The sequence below is a fragment of the Pseudophryne corroboree genome, chromosome 3 (assembly GCF_028390025.1).
Source record: "Pseudophryne corroboree isolate aPseCor3 chromosome 3, aPseCor3.hap2, whole genome shotgun sequence".
Classification (NCBI taxonomy): Eukaryota; Metazoa; Chordata; class Amphibia; order Anura; family Myobatrachidae; genus Pseudophryne; species Pseudophryne corroboree.
Window position 1 is genome coordinate 464,943,709 of NC_086446.1, and position 23,344 is coordinate 464,967,052.

The 23,344-nt window shown below is 42.2% G+C and overlaps 1 protein-coding gene across 4 annotated transcripts in view; it reads left to right on the top strand.

Moving 5' to 3' along the window:
• The first annotated feature begins 6,282 nt into the window (after positions 1-6,282).
• The window catches only part of CACNA1G (calcium voltage-gated channel subunit alpha1 G), a 281,486-nt gene continuing 264,424 nt past the window's right edge, over positions 6,283-23,344 (top strand). For all 4 annotated transcript variants that reach the window (XM_063960705.1, XM_063960707.1, XM_063960706.1 and 1 more), the window contains exons 1-2: positions 6,283-6,389; positions 17,207-17,340. In XM_063960705.1, coding sequence (XP_063816775.1) covers positions 6,297-6,389; positions 17,207-17,340 — 227 coding nt within the window. In that variant the 5' untranslated portion in view covers positions 6,283-6,296. The remainder of the gene's footprint in view (positions 6,390-17,206; positions 17,341-23,344) is intronic.

Genomic DNA, 23,344 nt, shown 5'->3' on the forward strand with positions numbered 1-23,344 from the left:
GAGGACGCCTTGCAGAACATAGAGAGCAAGCAGTGGCCATCTGGTGTGCAGGGAAGAGTCTTCACCCAGAGTATCCCACCCTGAGCGCAGCACCGCACTCTCTACCCTCCTAACGGCCCTGCACCCTCAGTGACCAGATTCAGTTTCCCTCCGAGATTCTCCCAGAGAGAAGTAAAAAAAAGTAATGTACTGTATGACGTAAGGCCAGAGAAATGTGCGAAACTTCACAGACAAATGCAGAACTATGCAAATATTTTGTGGAACAAATGTTTTGAAAATTTCACTCATCTTTAATTCAGAACAGACTGGTGATTATTCATCTGTCAGTTGAGACACGCAATATGAGGGCTTGTTTTCACAGGCTTTGGTGTTTATCTTATTATTACACTGATTTTAACATGTGAGGAACACGTAATAATGTGAATATATGTGGCACGGATTGGCCATAGCCCTTCTTGGGAAGACCCCTGGTGGGCCAGTGTGTCTGTGAGGCCTCTTACATTTGTTGACATGTGACAACGCCTGCAAATGATGGAGAGCCCAACATGCACTCATTACACCTATACACTGCATTGTCCCCCTTTAATTTTGTTTTTCCAACTTGGTGGATTTTCTGCAATACAGTAACTCTGTCATCCATCATCTCACTTCAGTGTATATTATATACAGTGTCTGAATGCCTCACAGCACTGTATATACAGCATCTGTATATGCCTCACCTCAGGATATATACACAGCATATGTATATGCCTCATATCAGTTTATATACAATCATCTGTCTGCACTTTCTCTGATTACAAGGTAACCCACTTACCACAAGAACCTTACTACTAGGCTGATTTATTTATCAATAAGAAACTTGTTATATACCACGTTATATCTTACACAATTAGGATTAGGGAGACTATATAATTGAAATATATATATAAATATATATATATGTGTGTGTGTGTGTGTGTGTGTGTGTGTGTGTGTGTGTGTGTGTGTGTGTGTGTGTGTGTGTGTGTGTATATATATATATACTGTATTTGTTTATTTTTTATTATTATTATTATTATTATTATTATTATTATTATTATTATATTATTATTATTATTATTTTTTCCATTAAAAATACTTGCTTTGTGCTGGTTCACCATTCACTATTAATATGATCCTGTATGTCAGTTGGGGTATAGGCGGACAATCAGTTCAAGTAGGGGATGAGGGTGCTGCTGTTGCCCATGTGAGGCATATTTGCCTACCCTCGCAGAATGGCTGGGAGACTCCTGAAAATTGGGTGCCAATCCTGGCCCCCCAGAAAGCTGTGCAGCCCCCCGCACTCTCCCTCGGCTGCCCGCTTATAGAGCACTAGTGGGCAGTCAGAGGGGACCCGATGACACGATTTGTGCTGAATCGCGTCATGGTAGCTCCACACCCACTGTACAATGCCTGTAATAGTATAGTATACTGGGGGAGTGACCATGATGATGCAATTGCGAACACCTCTTTCACTCTGCCTCAGCATGCCCTAATATCGCATCACGCCCACCTGCACCTCCCCCTGCAGCGCCAAGCTGGTTGACCTATCCCGGAGGGAACAGCCAGAATGTCGGCAACCCTGATATGAGGCCACTTATACAAGTTTTTCAAGGGCCACTTTTAGTTCCCAATTCGCCCCTTTATATATGCTTGCTCTTGCTAATATGCTATAACTGTTCTATCCTTGTTCTTCTGTCTCCCCAGCTGCACATTTTAAGATTGTACGATTGTAGAATTTTCTATATTTCTGCTGAAATTTGGACTAAAACTACCTCAGATTTTCTCACAAGTCCTAAAAATAGATAAAGAGAACAAGATCAAACAAAGGAGACAAAAAAATTAGACGTGCTCATTTGTTTTATTGAAGAAACTTATCCAATACCACATATATGTGAGTGGCAGAAGTATGTGACCCCCTTGTGCAGTAATAACTGCATGTAAATGTTTCTGGTAATTGTTAATTAGTCCTGAACATCGTCTTGGAGGAATTGTACCTTACTCAATCCATACAAAACAGCTTCATCTCTGTTATGTTGGTGGGCTTCCTTGAACAGCTCGCTTCAGGTCCTTCCACAACATTTGGATTGGATTAAGTTAATTGACTTGGCCATTCCAAGACTTTACATTTATTCATTTTAACCATTCTTTGGTCGAATAACTTGTGTTCTTTAGGTCGCTGTCTTGATGCATGATCCACTTTCTCTTGAGATGAAGCTCATGCACAGATGTCCTGACATTTTCCTTTAGAATATTGTGATATAATTCAGAATTCATCGTCCCATTAATGGTGGCAAGTTGTCCTGGGCGAGATGAAAAGCAAACCTAAACCATGATGCCACCACCACCGTGTTTCACAGATGGTATGAGGTTTTTATGCTGGAATGTAGTGTTCTCCTTTCTCATTTAAACCAAAAAGCTTTTTTGGACTTATCTATCCACAAAACATTGTTCCAATAGCCTTCTAGCTTGTCCAAGTGATCTTTAGCAAACTGCAGATGGGCAGCAATTTTCTTTTTGGAGAGCATCAGCTTTCTCCTTGCAATCCTGCCATACACACCATTGTTGTTCAGTGTCTTCCTGATGGTGGACTCATAAACATTAACATTAGCTAATGTGAGAAAGGCCTTTAATTGCTAAGAGGTTACCATGGGTTCCTTTGTGACCTTGCGAACTATCACATGCCTTGCTCTTGGCATAATCTTTGTTGGTCGACCACTCCTGGGGAGGGTAATAATGGTCTGGAATTTCCTCCATTTGTACTTTTTGTACAGTCTGTCTGACTGTTGATTGGTGGAGTCCAAAGTCTTTAGAGATGGTTTGTAACCTTTTCCAGCCTGATGAGCATCAACAACTCTTCTTCTGAGGACCTCAGAAATCTCCTTAGTTCGTGGCATGATACACTTCTACAAACGTGTTGTGAACATCAGAGTTTGATAGGTCACCTGATTACCATCCATAGGATTGAAAATACCTGACTCTAATTTCACTCTCAAAATATCTGCTTAGCCAAAAGGTTCACATACTTTTGCCACTCACATGTATATGATATTAGATCATTTTCCTCAATAAAAAAAAGAACATGTCTAATTTTTTTGTCTCATTTGTTATATTTGGTCCTCTTTGTCTACTTTTAGGGCTTCTGTTAAAGTCTGAGGTTGTTTTTTGGGCCAAATTTCAGCAGAAATATAGAAAATTCTGAAGGGTTCACAAACTTTCAAGCTCCACTGTATTGAGGTATTTTGATCTGTGAGCGTCTGTTCTTGCACATGTTTGTTAACTCTACCTCTGCTTTCTCTTTAGTCTCTGCATCTCAAGCCAGTGCCAGTCACTAGGAGCATAGTGGGTTTACATCTAGGACAGTTTATTATACCCACATACAATAAAACAATGTGCCTACATCTGCAGAATAGGGGTCGGCGACTTCTGGGAAGCACAGCTGTAGAAGCTGCTCTCTACAAGGAAAACTACTAAAGTGTACAGTGAATGACACTACCTCAATTCACAGCCATATCATAACAATTTAGCGGTCTTTTAATGTTTGTATTTTACATTGTCTTCTTGATTTTGCTAAATGCAGATGTTAGGATAAAAGATTTTCAAATCTTCTGTTGGTATTCTAACAATAAGGAGTTCTAATCTAAATGATAAACTCATCATTGAAAGAGAACGTTTGGCGTATGAGTTTGTAAGATTTCTCAAGATTATTTTTCTCCTAAGTAATGGGAAATATAGACATAGGAACATTATTCTTTAATTAGAGACATATTTAGTGTGATTGTTCACAATAGCAGTCAGGCTTGTATATAGGCACCAATAGTGAATGGAGTTACAAGCTTTGTGCTCCAAAGTGTTGGATCCCGTAGCGATGGTTCCTAATGGCAACAGGACATCCTTGATCCACAGTGCAGCTTGGTTTAGCCTTGGAAATAGCCAAGTGATTCAATGTCCCAAAAAGTCTGCAGGGCTCCTGCCAGATGGAGCATAAGGGAACGTAGGTCTTTTGCAGTTGCAGCACACACTCTCTACTGACGCGTTTCGCTGCTCCAGGCAGCTTTGTCAAAGCTGCATGTGACTGTCCACCTAATTAAAGGGACACGGTCGTATTATCATTGCAGCTGACACATAGTATTATCAGTTGTTCTTTTTTTATATATACCTCCAAGTTTGCTGTCATTTATCTTTCAATTGCATCAATATTTTTATGCCTATCTTCAATTTTATTAAATTGAGGTTTTAACTGTTTAAACTATTAGCACTGTTCCTCCTCTCTACATTCATTATTTCTACAGGGAGACTATCTCCCACCATACAGTAGATGAATAAAACACCCACTATAGCACCTGATAGTATATACAGTACTTAGTATATATTTTTCTGCATATTTTGTCTGATTGTTTTACCACATGTGTCAATTTCATGTTTTAATTAGGACTTTACAGATCTATTTTTCTGAATCAACTTAAATTCGTATTAAAATTACAATCTTAAATCAGGCATATTTCACTAGATAGAAATTAACTCAGTAGTTGTCAACTGGGACTTTTGGTGAGGTGCAGATACCAGTTAGATTTAGCAGGTCCCATGATGTCTCTAACAGTCTGTATTAGGAGATCCTCTAAGGAGCTTTATTCAAGTTATTAACTGGGTTGTCAAATCCTCTCCCGCTTGAGCTTCTCAGTCATTCTTGGGACCGTCAGGGGAGCAGGTAAGTAATTCTTACAAAGTTAATTGCTTCATTCCACCTAAAGCAATGTGTTTCAGTTTCTGATGAAAGTTATATGTAGGTTGTTACAATTTATAGATGCACTGTTTTAATGTCATGCATGTTCTGCCAAACAACAACCTAAAATTGGTTCACTGGAAGGCTTCCATACCACTCATTAGTTTTGATTTAGGAGATACAGTACTCAATGTTTCTGGACAAAATGGATTTGTAATATATGCTTGATAATATTGATGGGGCGGCTGTATAATTGGTCATGATATGTTGGGGACATGGCATATTTTGTCACATGTTGGTCACAGACTTCTAATGGGGTTAGAGCCAGCTCCTTCCTACATGTGCTTTTAGTTATGACCTCATCTGCCACTAGCTTAGTTACTGTGGGATTTGAACCCAGAGCAGCTCTACTGAATAAGTTATCTTAACTGTTGGACAGCTCTTTCTCATAGCTTTGTGTCCAACTCAGTAATGATGTTATCCATTTTTTCTGTCTATGCCTCCTGACTTCCTGTTTTAGCCAGTCTCCAGATCTTCCTATGTTCTAGATCATTGTTCTTCTGTCTGTAATGTACATTGTTCCTGTCTGCTTTTGCTGTCTTCTCCAAAGCTTTGCTTGATTGTTTGTACCAAATCTTGTAATGGACTGTGCTCCTGCCTCATTCTTTTGTACTCATTTACCAACCAGTGTGCAGCATGCCGTTACTTGTCTCCATTGTAAGCCTCTGGCCTACTTCTAAGTCTAAATTGGCATATACTGTGTAAATAAATATATATATATATATATATATTCGCTAAAGCATCTGGACTAGGAATCTGTATGCATTAGATAATTTCAAATTTAGGGGCACATTTATCTTTGTCTGCAACTTTGCTTTTATAAATAACATCTCTTATTCCCGCTATTCACAAGAAAGATGTAGTATAAGGGATTTCTATCACTATTTTCATGTCGGGACAACTGCTTCTATTGCTCATATATTAAACACCCCCGTTACCAATAATAGAGTTATTCATGAGAAAACAGCCACTGTCGCAGACATTCCAGTGAAAACAACTTACTTATAATACGTAGGACTCTTAAATAGTTCAAATGAACGGTGTATAGTATCTGTTTACTAAAATGATAGTATTGGCCCCCATTGCCTAGTTTAAAGCACAATTACATTTTGTCACTATCTTTATCTGTATTCTACCTGCACCCCACTGCATAGCAGCTAGCAAAGAAAAGTGCCTTTGAACTACCATTTGTTGGCCTGTCGTCCAATACAAATCGTGGAATATTATTTTCTTCCATTTTACTATGTAATGGGCAATTTGTGTTAAGAAACCCATTACATTGTCTAGTTATGTTATTATGGTGCTTGTATTAGTGCCACTTAGCAGCCTGGCTGGTAATTCCCAGGAACACATTGATCAATGGAACACTTAGGAAGCAAACTCTGTTATTAGCAGGAGTTTAGGTTCACTGACTTTCCAGTATACATTATTTCAGACTTCATTACTTAAGTTTTCCTTGACTTTTCTGTCCTCTACCTGGTTTGAACGCTTCAGTATGCTGGTCATCCTCCTGAACTGTGTCACTTTGGGAATGTTCCATCCATGTGAAGACGTTGCTTGTGATTCCCAGCGATGCAAAATTCTACAGGTAAATAAATCATTACTAAGATGTACTGTTTTAACTGCTTTTTCTGAAATGATGTATTCACAAAGATTCATAGAATTATTGTATTACATTGATTACATATAATGGCCTGATTTTTGGAGCACACTGGATGCACACAGCAAATAGATGCAGTTTTGTATCTGTGTTCCTGTCTGGACTCACCAATGCATTTATGGGGGTATATTCAATTGAAGTCGGAACTGCCATCTTGTCGGAATGACGGCAGTTTCCAACTGATTTAGGTCGACCTATTCAGTAGGGGCTGTTTTTTTCCGACAAGTCAGGAATTCCCGCGGATCCACGTGCTTTTGTCGGAAACGCGGCCTAATCCGACAGGTCTTGGCCCATTTCTGACAATCTCAATCCGACTTAAAAAAAAGTCGGATTGGGGAGATAAGGACGGGAGAGGAGATGGAGCGGGAACGGGTGAGGAGGAGCTGAGAGGAGGAGACGAGTTGTGACGGAGCCGGGACTGCGCTTGCTGGAACCTGGTGAATGGCGCTTGCTGGAGCCGGGTGAGTGGCACTTGCTGTGATGCCGATGAGTGCCGGGTGAGTGCCGTGAGCTGCGGTGTTCCCTGCTGTGTCCTTTCAGAATGTCAATCCAACTTTAAAAAAAAAGTCGGATTGGCATTGTCGGGAACGGCCAAATCCTGTCGGATTTGCCCGTTCATTGAATAGTGCTTTATTGGATCCTTTCTGACATTGCTTGTCAAAAAGGATCCGACTTGAATTGAATATACTCCATGGTTGCGCACTTGTAGTTGGAGACTGTTCTGCAACTACATGTGTGTCTAGGTTTGCAGACAGGTGGAAACATCTGAATAGGCACACTATGCAACATATTTACCTACTCTTAACGTCTGGAGGACTCGTGAATTTCTGCTTGGTTATGCTATCATGAGAGTGAAGAGACTGCCATTATAATTATAACATGTGGTAATGTGTTTGAAAGTTTATTATATTGAGCAAAGTGTGGTGTGACATAATGAGTCTTTTAGAGAGTGGAAAAGGGTGTGCACCTTTCAGCAAAGCAAAGAAAGCCCCCTAAATGTGTCCCTCTTCACCCATTTATCTTAGTCTGTGACCAAGATTTGCCAGTTTTGCGATTTTTCAGGCCAATTGAATATTACTATATACACATGATCAATGAGATTGTGTTGGAGTGTTTATTTATTAATTTACCTAATTTGTTGTCATTGCCAGGTATATGGTACATCAAAGTGCAGTGTGAACTTTAAAAAAACAAAAAACATTTTTAAAGAAAAAACTACAGTTCAATAGAATACATACGTTTTACCGGCGACCGGGATCCCGGCTGTCATGATCCCGACAGTGGAATCCTGGCTACTAGTATGCCGGTAGCAGGATGGGCGCTAGAAAGCTCCTCGTGGGCTCGCTGTGCTCGCCACACTGCGGGTACGGTGGCTCGCACCGCTCGCCACAGGTTATATTCTCCATCTATAGGTGTCGTGGACACCCATAAAGGTAGAAAAAGCCTGTGGCGCTGGTATTCTGATGGCGGCATTTCACCACCTGTTGGGATTCCAGCGTTGGCATTGTGGCCACCGGGATCCCGACAGGCGGTCTTGTGATTGCCTCCCGTATCAACATTTTGGTTTGTGTGAAAAACATGTGAAAATGGCTTTTTCCACTTGTTTTTCCATCATTTTGAGCTATCATCATATGAATTAAATGTGTTGTTTAACCTTAGAATATCACTACACATCGCCTTACCTATGGAATCCTATGGTAACTGCCATGTTTTCAAAATATATCAAGTTCTCAAAAGCTATTTTTGTCGGTGCTTGAGTGCTATACTTCCACCATGTTCAGATGGTGTTAGTACTATTGAAGAGATGAAAGAGGGGAAAAAGCATGGAGTGATCATTTCTAATTCTGCCTTCTTTGCAGCTCCTCCTTCTGGCTACATGCATACACATTCATATGTTTACATTAATTACATTGATGAACTTTAACATTACTGATATACTCTCTCCAACTTCCACTGAAGTGTCCCACTTACCTACTACGCCCAATTCCCAGCACTTTCTACTCACTGTTCACAATGATGTCACCATCTTAGAATGAGACCTATATCACTCCTTCCAACATGCCATAAGAAGTGCCTACACTTCATTGCATACTCCTGATTCTCATGTTCCAAAACTCGATTGATGATAAATTATTTTTTTCATTTAGATGTTACTTAGCTGGTACCTTAATCTTCATTAAGGTACCAGATTAAGGTGCCAGAGGGAGAGTTAGGGTTAGACTGCTTGGGGAGGAGGTTAGGATAAGGCTGCAGGGAGGGAGTGTTAGGATTAGGCACTGAGGGGGAAGAGTTAGGATGTGGGGGGAAGGTTTGGGTCAGGCTGTGGGTAGGAAGTATTAGGGGTAGAGAGAGAGGATTATAATATTTACCTAGCAGGTGTTGGAATTTTGTATCTCGGGATGCCGCTGTGGGTATTCTGACCGCTGACATCCCAAGTGCCGGGATCCGAATACCATCCCATCTTTACAATTAAACTTTTTTACAGCTGTGAAAATGAATGGGACTCCTCTGAGGTGTTGTTGGGACAAGCCATTCTCACAAGTGCTATGTCGGCTACACCAGGTTGAATCATTATGCTGTTACTGCATTGCTTATTTGGAAGATTTAATGTGACAAGAATTGATACAGTACTTTTTGAGCAGATTTTGCTCTAGCAGTTGGAATACCGCAAGGCTCAGTCTTAAGGTTCTCTGCTTTTCTCAATCTATACCACAACTCTGGGCAAACTAATCAGCTGTTTTCAGTATCATCTGTACATGGATGATACTATGTTACCATCTGTATTGGTACGTGTCACTGAACGCCTTTTCCGCCGTTTCATCTTGGATGTCATCTCACCACCTCAAACTTAATATTTCCAAACAGAATTAATTATATTTCCACTGACCAAAAGTAGCTACCAACCTGATATCTCTATCACTGTTGAGAACTTGTCAAGCAATCCTACAGTAGCTCACTGCCCAGGTGTCATTTGGCTCCAAACTTTCCTTTGTTCCCCACATTCACTCTGTCTCAGAATCATGTTACATGCATCTGAAAAACATATCCAAAATACGACCATTCCTTACACAAGACACTGCAAAAACTAATCCATGCTCTCGTCTCCTGCATTGATTTTTGCAATAGTCCTCTTACTGGTCTTACAAAAAAGAGACTCTCACCCCTACAGTCCACTCTGAATGCAGCCGCGAGGCTAATCTTTCTCTCTAGATGTTCATCCTTTGTGGATCTGCTCTGTTAGTCCCTCCATTGGCTACCTGTATACTACCATATTTAATATAAAATACTTTTACTCATATGCAAGACCATTAAACATCTCTTCACTTATCTCAAAATATCTTCCAACCCAACCTCTTTGCTCTTCACAAGATCTATGTCCACACTCACTATTCGCACCCATTTATGATTGCAGGATTTTCTTCGGGCTGCACCCACTTTGTGGAATGCCCTCCTATGCACAATAACACTCTCCTTTAGTCCCCAAACCTTCAAGTATTCCCTGAAAACTAATCTCTTCAGACAAGTTTATCAACTTTCGGAACTGCACACAAAACCTTCATAAACTTTCCTATCCAATTACAGTGGGGATCACTGTACAAGCCACGCATATCCTCACATATTTTCTCTTTCTTCAATTTCTCAGCCTCCTGACTCCAGGCCAACATTGCTGTGTGAACATATCAAACAGCCCACCAATAACCTTTTTAATCTGGTGGACCATTATGCAGTAGATAACACCTATCCTTGCGTATCAATGCCTACCTCCCAATAGACTGTAAGCTTGCATGCAGGGCCTTCCTACCTCTATGACTATCTGTTATTACCAAGTTTTTGTTTTATCACTGTTGCTTCCAATTCTAAGGCGCAACAGAATTTGCTGCACTATATAAGAAACTGTTAATAAATAAATAAATAAAAATAAAATAAATAAGTGATTGCTAACACATAGACCCCTAAATACCTTAAAGTCAGGACTGGTTCTAGACCTTGTGGCGCCCATGGCGAAAGTTTCCTTTGCCCCCCCCCCCACCCCCTCCGACAGGTGAAAAAGACAAAAAAATAGGGGCATGGCTTCATGGGGAAAGGGCGTGGTCACAGTTATGCCCCCTGTATCTATGCCCTCAGCAGTTGTGCCCCCAGTACTGTGCCCCCTGTAGCTGTGCCCTCAGTAGTTGTGCCCCCAGTACTGTGCCCCCTGTAGCTGTGCCTTCAGTAGTTGTGCTCCCTGTAGCTGTGCCCTCTGTAGTTGTGCCCCCAGTACTGTGCCCTCAGTAGTTGTGCCCCCAGTACTGTGCCCCCTGTAGCTGTGCCCTCAGTAGTTGTGCCCCCTGTAGCTGTGCCCTCTGTAGTTATTCCCCCAGTACTGCGCCCTCAGTAGTTGTGCCCTCTGTAGCTGTGCCCTCAGTAGTTGTGCCTCCAATATTGTGCACCCTGTAGCTGTGCCACTTATCAAAATAAATAAATACTCACCATCCCCGCTCCTGCTTCCCGACTGCTGCTGCCCTCTGTCTCCGGCTGCCGGCGCCGCTCCTCGGATCTATGGCAGAGACGTCATGACGTCTCTCCCATAGCACCGCATAGACACTAGAGGTCAATTATGACCTCTAGCGTCTATGACCACTCCTACAATGCCGTGCGGTACACGATGTCGTCATCGCGCACCGCACAGCACCGGCACCAGTAGCGGATCTTGCCACGGCGGCGGCGCCCCAGGCAAAAATCCTGCTTGCCCGTGGCAAGATCCGCTACTGCTTAAAGTTAATCCTTAAATGTTTGTCTAAACTTCAAGGTAGAAATTTTAAGTAACAATTGACTACCGTTACCTGTTTTGAAAAGAGTGTTGGTGATACTTGCTGGACATTAGGATGTATGTCATAACTCAAACATAAGGATGAACATACAGTGATGGAAGCGAAAAGTCAAATGTAAAAGTAAGCAGCAGCACTGTATGTATGTTATATGCAACTTAAAAGGGGTTTTAAGATATTGTTTTCATTTTAACAAATTGGTGATGAAAAATAAAAATTAGTATAATCAGAAAAAAATAGATTTTCTTAGAAGACATTTTAACAGTACATTAAGGCCCAAACACACTAGAAGACTTAAGAGACGTGAAAGATGAACAATGTGGAAGATGAGTGATTTCCCTAGAACTCCCTGACGAACGAGATTGAGTGTACCTACAAACTGAGCAATTTTACAAACGATCTGAACGACGAATGATCTGCTCTGCTGGGATTGAAGACATTGGGTTGCATGCATGGACGACTGACGACCTGTTCAAACGAGCGCGGGTGTGCGCATCCTTCATTGTTCGCTGTGTACACACTAGACGTTTTGAACAATAGATCATTCAAAACCATTGTTATCGCTCAAATCGATGAAAAAAATCTACTAGTGTGTATGGGCCTTTACAGTATAGAAAGACACGAACAGCTAGTTACAATTATCCATCGTCCAGCCAGGGAACATGTCAATTATCATTTAACAACTAAGTTTGTGTCACAGAGAAATCTCTCACGTATCTAAAATATTTACAGGAGTGTTATAAGGCAAAATCCAACATATAGATTCTGGACAGATGGAGGAATGATTTGACAATTTATGGAGAATACAACTATAGTATTTCTCAGATTGTGATGATTTATGTGTCCTGTCAGAATTCAATGAGTGCTGACAAGAAGTACAGAAACAGCCAGACTGTCCCTCCCTTAGCTGCTGGCACTAGAACAAGGCTACCAGTTTCTGCAAACCTGAGCAGCAAAATACCAGGCATATAAATTACATATTTGGGGTGATTGATCCAAGAATAAAAAGAAATGCCATGACCTTAGAACTTTTTTTTAACAACTCATTCCATTATTTTGTTTCTCTATCTCTGCTTTTTTTCTTCTTCTTTTTTTTTTTAAAAGAACAATTCACGATGCACAATATATCCAAGCAATCTCACAATTCCCAACTTTCTCACTCTTCACTCTCTCTAACTTTAAATATATGGTCTGGATGATTTTACTTTAATGTGCCCTAATGGAGTGAGGGAGAGGTGGATGCACTTTTTGATTTTATGTGCTGCAGCAGACCAGCACAGCTCTTTATTTTACATATACCATAATCCTTAAGGGAAGAGGCATAACCAGGCAACCATGTGCTACTAACAGAGGGCCACAGCTTAAACTCAGTGCCTGCTAATCAATTGTCCATCAGCCACCTGACCCACTCTCCATGTCATTGGATGGGAAGCCACCAGTAATGCCACCTGTTCTCTGCCTGATTAAAAAATAATAATAATTCTCTACTGCGTTTTATACATGTTCATCAAAGATAGCCAGACCAATATGTGATATGTGCACCCCATATTTCCTAAATAACCTCGGAGTACAATCCTTTGCAGGTATGTAACTGTAAAAGGCTCCATGTTTCCCATGTAGTCCAACACATTTATATTCACTGTCTTGGATCTTTCGGTGTAAAGCTTCTAGACTTGCAATCTAATGCTAATATAGGTGCTGTATTATTTTGGAATTACATTGCCATGCAATCATCTAGCATATCCCTTGCTATAAGTATGTCCCTGCAAATGTTAAGGATCAACTCCATGGACTTTATTGCATGATATTGTTACTTCCTCCTTGCAAAAGAATCACGTCTAGTAATTGCACTTCCCGGTGGATCATGGTATGAGGTGCCTTTGATAAATCCCCATTGAGTATCTGCTGATGTTCCTAAAACTTCTCATTGTTCGATAGATGTGTGTGTATACATGTAGTCTGCTGGCTACTTGTCTCATTATTCCATGCTGTTCCAGCAAAACCAACAATGCATCTCTTGGTACATCAGCCATATTTATAACTCTGCTGCAGGCTGTATTCTTATCACTTGCACTTTATGAAATCATGTTACTGGGACCATAAGCCAGCTGTTTCTTGGAGATGCAGCCTTCCCACTTCTATTCTCTGCTTCTCTCAACGTATCGCCTCGGTTTCCTCTGTAAGATGTAATGGGAACTCTGGTCTTGGCTGTTACCGTAGACTTCCTGGTATGGAAAGAATAATAAACTGCAACATGCCAAATATAACTTTGACACCACATACAGTAACTCTCTACCTAAGCTAATATTTACAACCCCTGCTTTCTTCTGTGCAAACAAGTTACCTTTACTGGTAAGTGGGTACTTAGCTCCTTTGTGACTGCACCTTGTTAGAGACCTAGCCACTGTTCTCTGTTGATTCCTTAATATAATTTTGCACCCTATGCCAAGTTGCTGGGTCTTGTAACTACTTCCTCTTTCTTTTCCTGCAAAGACTCTGAATGCATGGGCTCCACATTGAGCCCTCAGCCTCTCTTGTTAGACGAAGCACCTGTCATCTCATTGGAAAGTTTGAGGATTGTTGCAAGACAGTCTGCACTTATTGTGTCAGGACCTTGGGACTTGAGTGGTCATTCTGACCTGATCGCACGCTAGGATTTTTTGCTGCGCTGCGATCAGGTCAGAACTGCGTATGCGTATGCACCGCAATGCGCAGGCACGTCGTATGGGTACAGAGCGGATAGTTGCTGAGCGATGGATTTTCCGAAGAATCCATTTGCACAGCGATTGCAAGGAGATTGACAGGAAGAAGGCATTTGTGGGTGTCAACTGACCATTTTCTGGGAGTGGTTGGAAAAACGCAGGCGTGTCCAAGCATTTGCAGGACGGGTGTCTGACGTCAATTCCGGGCAAGTACTGGCTGAAGTGATCACAGCGGCTGAGTAAGTTCTGACCTACTCAGAAACTGCACAAAACTTTTTTGTAGTGCTCGGCTGCACGTGTGATTGCACACTTGCAATGCAAACATACACTCCCCTATAGGCGGCGATTATCTGTTCGCAGCACTGCAAAAAATAGCTAGCGAGTGATCAACTCAGAATGACCCCCTAGGTGCTGCTGAACAGTGGGTTTTTTTCTGGAGTTGTGACATTGGTTCTTAGTTTTGCTGCCATATGGTGGTGCATCTACGAGTAGAAAAACTCTAATGGCAGGAAAAGTGTGAGAAAATGATATATGATTATTGAGTCCAGCCTTAGCCCAGTTGATGTGCTTATTTGTTTGAATAATGAATGTATTGGTATACTTGTAGAGAACACCAATGATTAAAGTATTGATGACCTTGTAAAGAATACAATGTTCTCATGTTTCTTAGATCTTGTTTGGGAAAATATGGTTATTCAGGGTATAAAAGGAGCAGAGTTAAGCAGAAATGTGTGTGCTGATGCTGGATGAATAGGTTAATCTAGAAAGACCTAATGCCCATATCTTCCCCATGCCAGTACAGTAGTGACCCCAAACCTATATGTGCCATGGTTCAACAGAACATTTCATTAGATACTGACCACCCTCTTTGTGGAAGACTCCTCCAGCCTTAATATGGGACTCTTCCATTCTATCACCCCATGTATCTAAACCTGGCTGATTCAGGTAAACATCTAACAGATTCAGGGTGTGCCCTCCTGCTCTCATATTTTCAGCTCACACTAAAATACTGTATCTCCCAATATCTGCTTGCAAAGGTAACTTCCACATACACTATGAGCCTGAGTCTCCATCTCCTATGAACAACAGCGATATTATTCGCTCTGGACCTTTTTCTTGTACCCTGTCTATTAGAGCATTAAAGCTGCCTCCCAGATTGCTTCAGTGTTTGCCGACATTCTCTTTTTCCAGTGTTAGATCTGGCACTCACAACTGACCTGGTTACTTTAGCATGGTTTATTGGAAAAAGGTAAAGATGAGTGGGCTTTTGCCTTTCATGTGCTGTAACAGACTCGGGCATGATGTTGGTACAGTACGTCCCCTCTAATGACATTCTAACTTATTTTACTCAACACATCTATGCTGGCCTCCCAAAACCATTATTTTCACTAACTTCTACTGGAAAAACCTTGTCTTCCTCTCCTAGACCAGGGCCATGGACGACTCCTGTTGTGTGGTTTGTGTAATGAGGAATTAATTTTTCTTCCCCACTGAGGTTAATTTCACAGCTGTCTGCCTGCTGTGTTTTCTACGCATTCCTCCTCCAACACAAATGAAAGTTGCTAGCAGCTCTAAAAGAAGTGGCTCCATACTTCTAATACCCCATGGAGTGTCGACACACGTGGGACCTCGTGCTGAATTGAATCGCCTCCTATACTCTTATTGCTACTGCTGTTTTTTTCACAGCAGCAAATAAAACTTAGTAATGTCAGCAATGTATACAGACTTGAACACATAGGGACTGATTATAAGATGGACGAAGCCGCCTTTGTGTCTTTTCCCTTGGACGGATCTGAAACTTTATGCAAATACCGTTACAAAGCTCTTCTCTGGTGTACATCCATGCATCTGAATGTGCAAGGACTGAGACGCCCACTGTCAGTGTCTGTAGATACTGAAATACTGCTTGGTGTGTCTAAAGAATACACCATGAAAGCCTGCACTGGGACCATGGTAGTGGCAGTTTCGGACCATGTTGAGTGGCTGGTTACATCCTGCTGTCATGATGATGAGCCTATTATTATCTGGAACCCTGGAGCAGGAGCTCCATCTGCCCTATTGTTAATCTGACCCTGGCTAGAAAGAAGCTAAGAAAAAACATACCAAAGGATATCAGGAGCTTGCCAGAACACATCAGTGACCTAGTTAAAACATTGAATAAGGTTTTGTGGTCAGGTGAGACAACTGTTGAGCTTTTTGTCAGATGAATGGTGCAAAATACAGGGATATACAGCAAGACATCCTGCATCAGTGTTCTAGAAAACTAAAGCTTGGGTGGAAGTTCACCTTTCAGCAGGACAGTGATCCCAAGCACAAGGCCAAAGCAACACTAGTATGGGTGAACAACCAAAAGGTGAATGTTCTAAAATGGTCAAGTCCAACTGTGCATCTGTGGCATCAACCTTAACAAGCTGGAGAAAATCTGCAAGGAAGAATGGACAAAAGTCACTCCTAAACAGTGTGCAAACCTGGTCTAATCTTAGGCTGGATACACACTAGAGTGATATCAGCACGATTTGCCATAGTGGGATGACAATTCGTGCATATCGTCTAATGTGTATACCCAATTGAGCGTTTCTGCGGGTCGCATGTGACCTCTTTTGGTCGTCCGTGCTGCACGTCCAACCAGAAGATATCTTGTGCGATGTGGTGCAGTGTAATGAAGGACAGAATGAGATGTCGCTCTTTCGCTCAGTGTGTACGGGCAATCAGAGTGGTAAAGGACGAAAGGAAATTGTCCCAACTATTGTTAGATTGCCTTTTGATGTAGTTGTACCTGGCTTTACACAAACAGACTGAAAGCTGTTATTGCAGCAAAGATGGTTCTACCAAGTACGAGTCTGTAGGAATTAAATTCTTATGAAACCGCATTTTTCAGTTTTGAATTTTTTTATTTTTTTTAAATCTGCAAACAATGGATTATGAATGTGAAAATGTACTTTAAAAACCTACTAGTTTGCGGAAAAATACTGTCTGGAACTAGCCTTTTTAGGGGATTAATAATTTTGCAAGACACTGCATATACTGAAATGTACACAGTATATTTTACATTTTTGATCTCAGTCTTGACTCTTTCATGTGCCATTTCCTGACAATCCCTTTTTATTTCTATAAAATAAATGTAAGAAGCAATTTTACCAGGATCATTAATATAAAAGACTTAAATGTGTTAATTGGTTCTTCTCACCTATTACATTTTATGTATGTTACTAAATGCTTTTCTACCTTTTTGCAGGGATTTGATGACTTCATTTTTGCATTTTTTGCTGTTGAAATGATTATCAAAATGTTTGCTCTGGGAATATTTGGAAAGAACTGCTATTTGGGAGACACCTGGAATCGTTTAGATTTTTTTATAGTTATCGCAGGGTAAGTGATATTGTTGTTGTTAGCATATTTGTACTATTCCAGCAATTTGCCTTTTTAAAACCATGATTTTTTTTATGACGTCTTTCAGAATTCATAAGATAGGATGTAATGTGAAATAAATAATTATCTCTTTAAAGTTCTGTTGTCTGCTTAAAAGAAAGCTATGGTACAAAAAGGTCAACTCTCAAACAAAATGAAATATAATACATACTTTTTCACTAACAAACACATTTATGGAAAAGTACAGTTGAAACACTGGGGTTGTTAGACTTACCCAACCCACATTGTAATCCAAGCATTTATGTAGAACAGTGATTGTTAACCAGTGTGAAATGATGAATGGTATAGAAAATTGGCAGCACCTTGGCACAGTGGTTAGCATAACTGCCTTACTGTCACATCACTCTGGATTACCAAGCATTTTCTGAAACATGACATAATGAAGATTTAACTAATTTTTTCCCCATTTTCTGCTCTCCGTGGCCACCACCTAAGTGTCTTCATTGATTTTTGCTCTTTCTTCACTCTCTAAATTCAAGCCATTATTTAGTCCTGAATTTTACCTTTCTACACCCCAGATGCTATTAAAGCTCTTATCTATGCACTCATCATTTTCCTTATAGACTACTGTAACCTTCTCATTTCTGGCCTGTCTCTAGCCACCTCTCCAATATATCCTTAATACTGATCATCTCTTTTATCTCTCTTCCACACGGCATCTACTTATTACCATTTATTATTATTATTATTATTATTACCAGTTATTTATATAGCGCACAAATATTCTGCAGCGCTTTACAGAGAATATTTGGCCATTCACATCAGTCCCTGCCCCAGTGGAGCTTACAATCTATATTCCCTACCACATGTACACACACACACACACACACACACATTCATGCTAGGGTTAATTTTTGTTGGGAGCCAATTGACCGACTAGTATATTTTTGGATCTACTGTGCCTCCATCTCTGCAACTCCACTTCTGCAACTTCCTACTGTACCTCCACCTCTGCAACTTCCTCTGTTACCTATCCTCAGAATCCAGTTGAAATGACTCACTCATACTGATAGAGCCCTTAGTTGCATACTTAGTTAGCCGCATGGCTTACTGTACCTCGGGCTTGTTGCAGTGCCCGGATGCTGCACTTACTGCAGGTTTATACTTGCTTCCTCCTGAGGCATGAAAAGAAAGCCATGGTGAGTAGGGCTTTTGCCCTTACTACAAGTGCATTACCCTATAGTTGCAAGCACTTAACCCAGAACCTAAGGGTTTATGTACGTTACCCATGGTTTTACCGCAGGAGGACATGGGCTTTAAATTGCATAGCTCTTGCCATTAAAGCTTGAGGCTATTCTCCCACAGCAAACCCTACAATGTATTTAATATATGCCCCTTAATCTCCTGCCCAGCCTAATTCTCCAACCTCATCTCTGTCCACAGTCCCTCCCACGCTCTCCAATCTTCCCTCCAAGATTTCTCCCCCTGCTCTCCCTTCCTCCGAAACATACTCTCTCACCAAGTCCAGCTTTGCTTCACTAAACCTAGCTTTACAAGTTCCCTGAAGACACAACTTTTCACTACAGACTACCACCCTTCCTCTTAACTCCTCTCCTCTCTAACTCCCTCCTCCTACCCATTTTGTCTCTTTCCCAGTTCACCTTCAAACTGTTTATCACCCCCTTAAAATGTAGATTCTCGGGCAGTGCCCTCTTCCTCTTCCATTATTTGTTACCAGTACGCCATGTGTTTTGTCTCCTTCTCCTCTGAAGGCTCTGACACGTGTGGCGGACATGTTTCGTGTTTTGTGTTTTGGTTTTGGATCTGGATTGGTTTTGCCAAAACCACCCTTTCTGGCTTTAGTTTTGGATCGGGATGATTTTTTAAATAAACATAAAAACAGCTAAAATCACAGAATTTGGGGGTAATTTTGATCCTACGGTATTACTAAACTCAATAACATTCATTTCCACTCATTTCCAGTCTATTCTGAACACCTCACAATATTGTTTTTAGGCCAACAGATTGCACCGAGGTCGCTGGATGACTAAGCTAAGTGACACAAGTGGGCGGCACAGACACCTGGCCCATCTAGGAGTGGCACTGCAGTGGCAGACAGGATGGCAGTTTTAAAAACTAGGCCCCAAAGAGCACATAATGCAAAGAAAAAAAAGGGGTGTACCGAGGTCGCTGGATGACTAAGCTAAGCAACACAAGTGGGCGGCACAAACACCTGACCCATCTAAGAGTGGCACTGCAGTGGCAGACAGGATGGCAGTTTTAAAAACTATGCCCCAAACAGCACATAATGCAAAGAAAAAAAATGAGGTGCAAGATGAAATTGTCCTTGGGACCTCCCGCCCACCCTTATGTTGTATAAACCGGTCATGCACACTTTAGCAAACCAATCATTTCAGCAACAGAGTCTGCCACACGACTGTGGCTGAAATTATTGCTTTGTTTGGGCCCCCACCAAAATAGAAGCAATTAATCCCCCCACCAAAAAAGAAGCAATTAATCTCTCCTTGCACAAACTGGCTCTACAGAGGCAGGATGTCGTCCTCATCCTCTGATTCCTCACCCCATTCAGTTTATACATCCTCATCCTCACAGAGTATTAATTTATCCCCACTGGAATCCACCATCACAGGTCCCTGTGTACTTTCTGGAGGCAACTGCTGGTAAAGGTCTTCCTGGAGGAATTTATAATAGGATTTTAATACCTACCGGTAAATCCTTTTCTCCTAGTCCGTAGAGGATGCTGGGGTCCACTTCAGTACCATGGGGTATAGACGGTTCCGCAGGAGCCATGGGCACTTTAAGACTTTTCAAAGGGTGTGAACTGGCTCCTCCCTCTATGCCCCTCCTCCAGACCTCAGTTATAGGAACTGTGCCCAGGGAGACGGACATTTCGAGGAAAGGATTTACTTTTAAACTAATGGTGAGATTCATACCAGCTCACACCTCAACCATGCCGCAGAACATGGCATTCAACATAACACACGCCAACAGGCATGAACCATTTGCAGCAACATGCTGAAAATAATTGTAACACAACACTTGTGTAACTGCAACAACATAACTACTGCAGGTAAATTACGCACTGGGTCGGGTGCCCAGCATCCTCTACGGACTAGGAGAAAAGGATTTACCGGTAGGTATTAAAATCCTATTTTCTCATACATCCTAGAGGATGCTGGGGTACACTTCAGTACCATGGGGTTATACCAAAGCTCCAGTACGGGCGGGAGAGTGCGGATGACCCTGCAGCACCGATTAACCAAACTTGAGGTCCTCATCGGCCAAGGTGTCAAACTTGTAGAATTTTGCAAACGTGTTTGACCCTGACCAAGTAGCTGCTCGGCAAAGTTGTAATGCCGAGACCCCCCGGGCAGCCGCCCAGGATGAGCCCACCTTTCTAGTAGAATGGGCATTTACCGACTTCGGTATCAGCAATCCTGCCAGAGAATGAGCAAGCTGAATCGTCCCTCTGATCCAGCGCGCCATAGTCTGCTTAGAAGCAGGACACCCAATCTTGTTGGGAGCATACAGGACAAACAGAGCCTCTGTTTTCCTTATCCGAGCTGTTCTTGCGACATAAATTTTCAAAGCTCTAACCACTTCAAGAGACTTTGACTCAGTGAAAGTGTCAGTAGCCACTGGCACCCCAATAGGTTGGTTCATATCGAAAGACGAAAACACCTTTGGAAGAAATTGTTGGCGAGTTCTCAACGCTGCCCTATCTTCATGGAAGATCAGGTAAGGGCTCTTGTGAGACAAGGCCCCCAACTCAGACACCCGCCTTGCAGATGCCAAAGCCAAAAGCATCACCACTTTCCAAGTGAGAAACTTCAACTCTATCTCCTGTAGAGGTTCAAACCAATCCGATTGAAGGAACTGCAACACCACGTTAAGGTCCCATGGTGCCACTGGAGGCACAAATGGAGGCTGGATGTGCAGCACCCCTTTCACGAACGTCTGAACTTCTGGAAGGGTGGCAAATTGTTTTTGAAAGAAAACTGACAAGGCCGAAAACTGGACCTTGATAGAACCCAATCTTAGGCCCGCATCCACACCAGCGTGCAGAAAATGGAAAAAACGTCCCAACTGAAACTCCTCCGTAGGAGCCTTCTTGGATTCACACCAAGACACATATTTTCTCCAAATACGGTGGTAATGTCTAGACGTTACTCCTTTCCTGGCCTGAATAAGAGTGGGGATGACTTCTTTGGGAATACCCTTTCGGACTAGGATCCGGCGCTCAACAGCCATGCCGTCAAACGTAGCCGCGGTAAGTCTTGATACACACACGGCCCCTGCTGCAGCAGATCCTCACGAGGAGGAAGAGGCCAAGGATCTTTTATAAGCAACTCCTGAAGATCTGGATACCAAGCCCTCCTTGGCTAGTCTGGGGCAATGAGGATTGCTCGAACCCTTGTTCTTCTTATGATTTTGAGAACTTTTGAAATCAGTGGAAGTGGAGGGAAGACATATACCGACCGAAACACCCACTGGGTCACCAGTGCATACACTGCTATTGCTTGAGGGTCTCTCGACCTGGAACAATATCTCTGAAGCTTCTTGTTTAGATGAGTTGCCATCATGTCTACTTGAGGAACTCCCCAAAGACTTGTCACCTCTGCGAAGACTTGTTCGTGGAGGCCCCACTCTCCTGGATGGAGATCGTGTCTGCTGAGGAAGTCTGCTTCCCAGGTGTCCACTCCCGGAATGAAAATTGCTGACAGAGCTCTTACATGTCTTTCTGCCCAGAGGAGAATCCTTGTCACCTCTGCCATTGCCGCTCTGCTTTTCGTTCCGCCTTGCCTGTTTATGTACGCGACTGCTGTTACATTGTCCGACTGGATCTGCACGGGATAATCTTGAAGAAGATGTACCGCTTGTAGAAGGCCGTTGTAAATGGCTCTCAATTCCAGAACGTTTATGTGAAGGCAGGCTTCCTGAGTTGACCATTTTCCTTGGAAGCTTTCCCTCTGTGTGACAGCTCCCCAGCCTCGGAGACTTACATCCGTGGTTACCAGGACCCAGTCCTGAATCCCGAACCTGCGTCCCTCTAGTAGGTGAGAACTGTGAAGCCACCACAGGGGTGAAATCCTGGCTTTGGAGGACAGGATTATCTTCCGGTGCATGTGTAGGTGGTGTTCAACAGGTCCCCACTGGAATACTCTGGCATGAAATCGGCCAAACTGTATGGCCTCGTAGGCCGCTACCATTTTCCCCAACAACCGAATGCATTGATGGATCGACACGCTTGTTGGTTTCAATATTTGTTTGACCATTTTCTGGATTTCCAGAGCCTTTTCCACTGGAAGAAATACTCTCTGTACTTCTGTGTCCAGAATCATCCCTAAAAAGGACAACCTTGTCATTGGTTCCAACTGCGACTTTGGAAATTTCATGATCCAACGGTGTTGTTGGAGTATTGACAGGAAGAGTGCGATGTTCCGCACCAACTGTTCCCTGGATCTCGCTTTTATCAGGAGATCGTCCAGATAAGGAATTATATTGACTCCTTTTTGACGAAGGAGGACCATCATCTCTGCCATCATCTTGGTGAATACCCTCTGTGCCGTGGAGAGACCGAACGGCAACGTCTGGAACTGGTAATGGCAATCCTGTACTGCGAATCTCAGATAAGCTTGGTGAGGAGGATAAAAGGGAACATGCAAGTAAGCATCCTTTATGTCTACTGACACCATGACGTCCCCCTCCTCCAGACTGGAAATCACTGCCCTCAGGGATTCCATCTTGAACTTGAACCTTTTCAGGTAGAGATTCAGATTTTTCAGGTTTAAAATCAGTCTGACCGAGCCGTCCGGCTTCGGAACTACGAAGAGGCTTGAATAAAAACCTTCTCCTCATTGTGACAAAGGTACCAGGATAATGACCTGATCCTGACATAGTTTTGAATTGCCGTTGTTACTGCCTCTCTTTCTGGAAGAGAAGCTGGCACGGTCGAATTGAAAAATCGGCATGGGGGGACGTC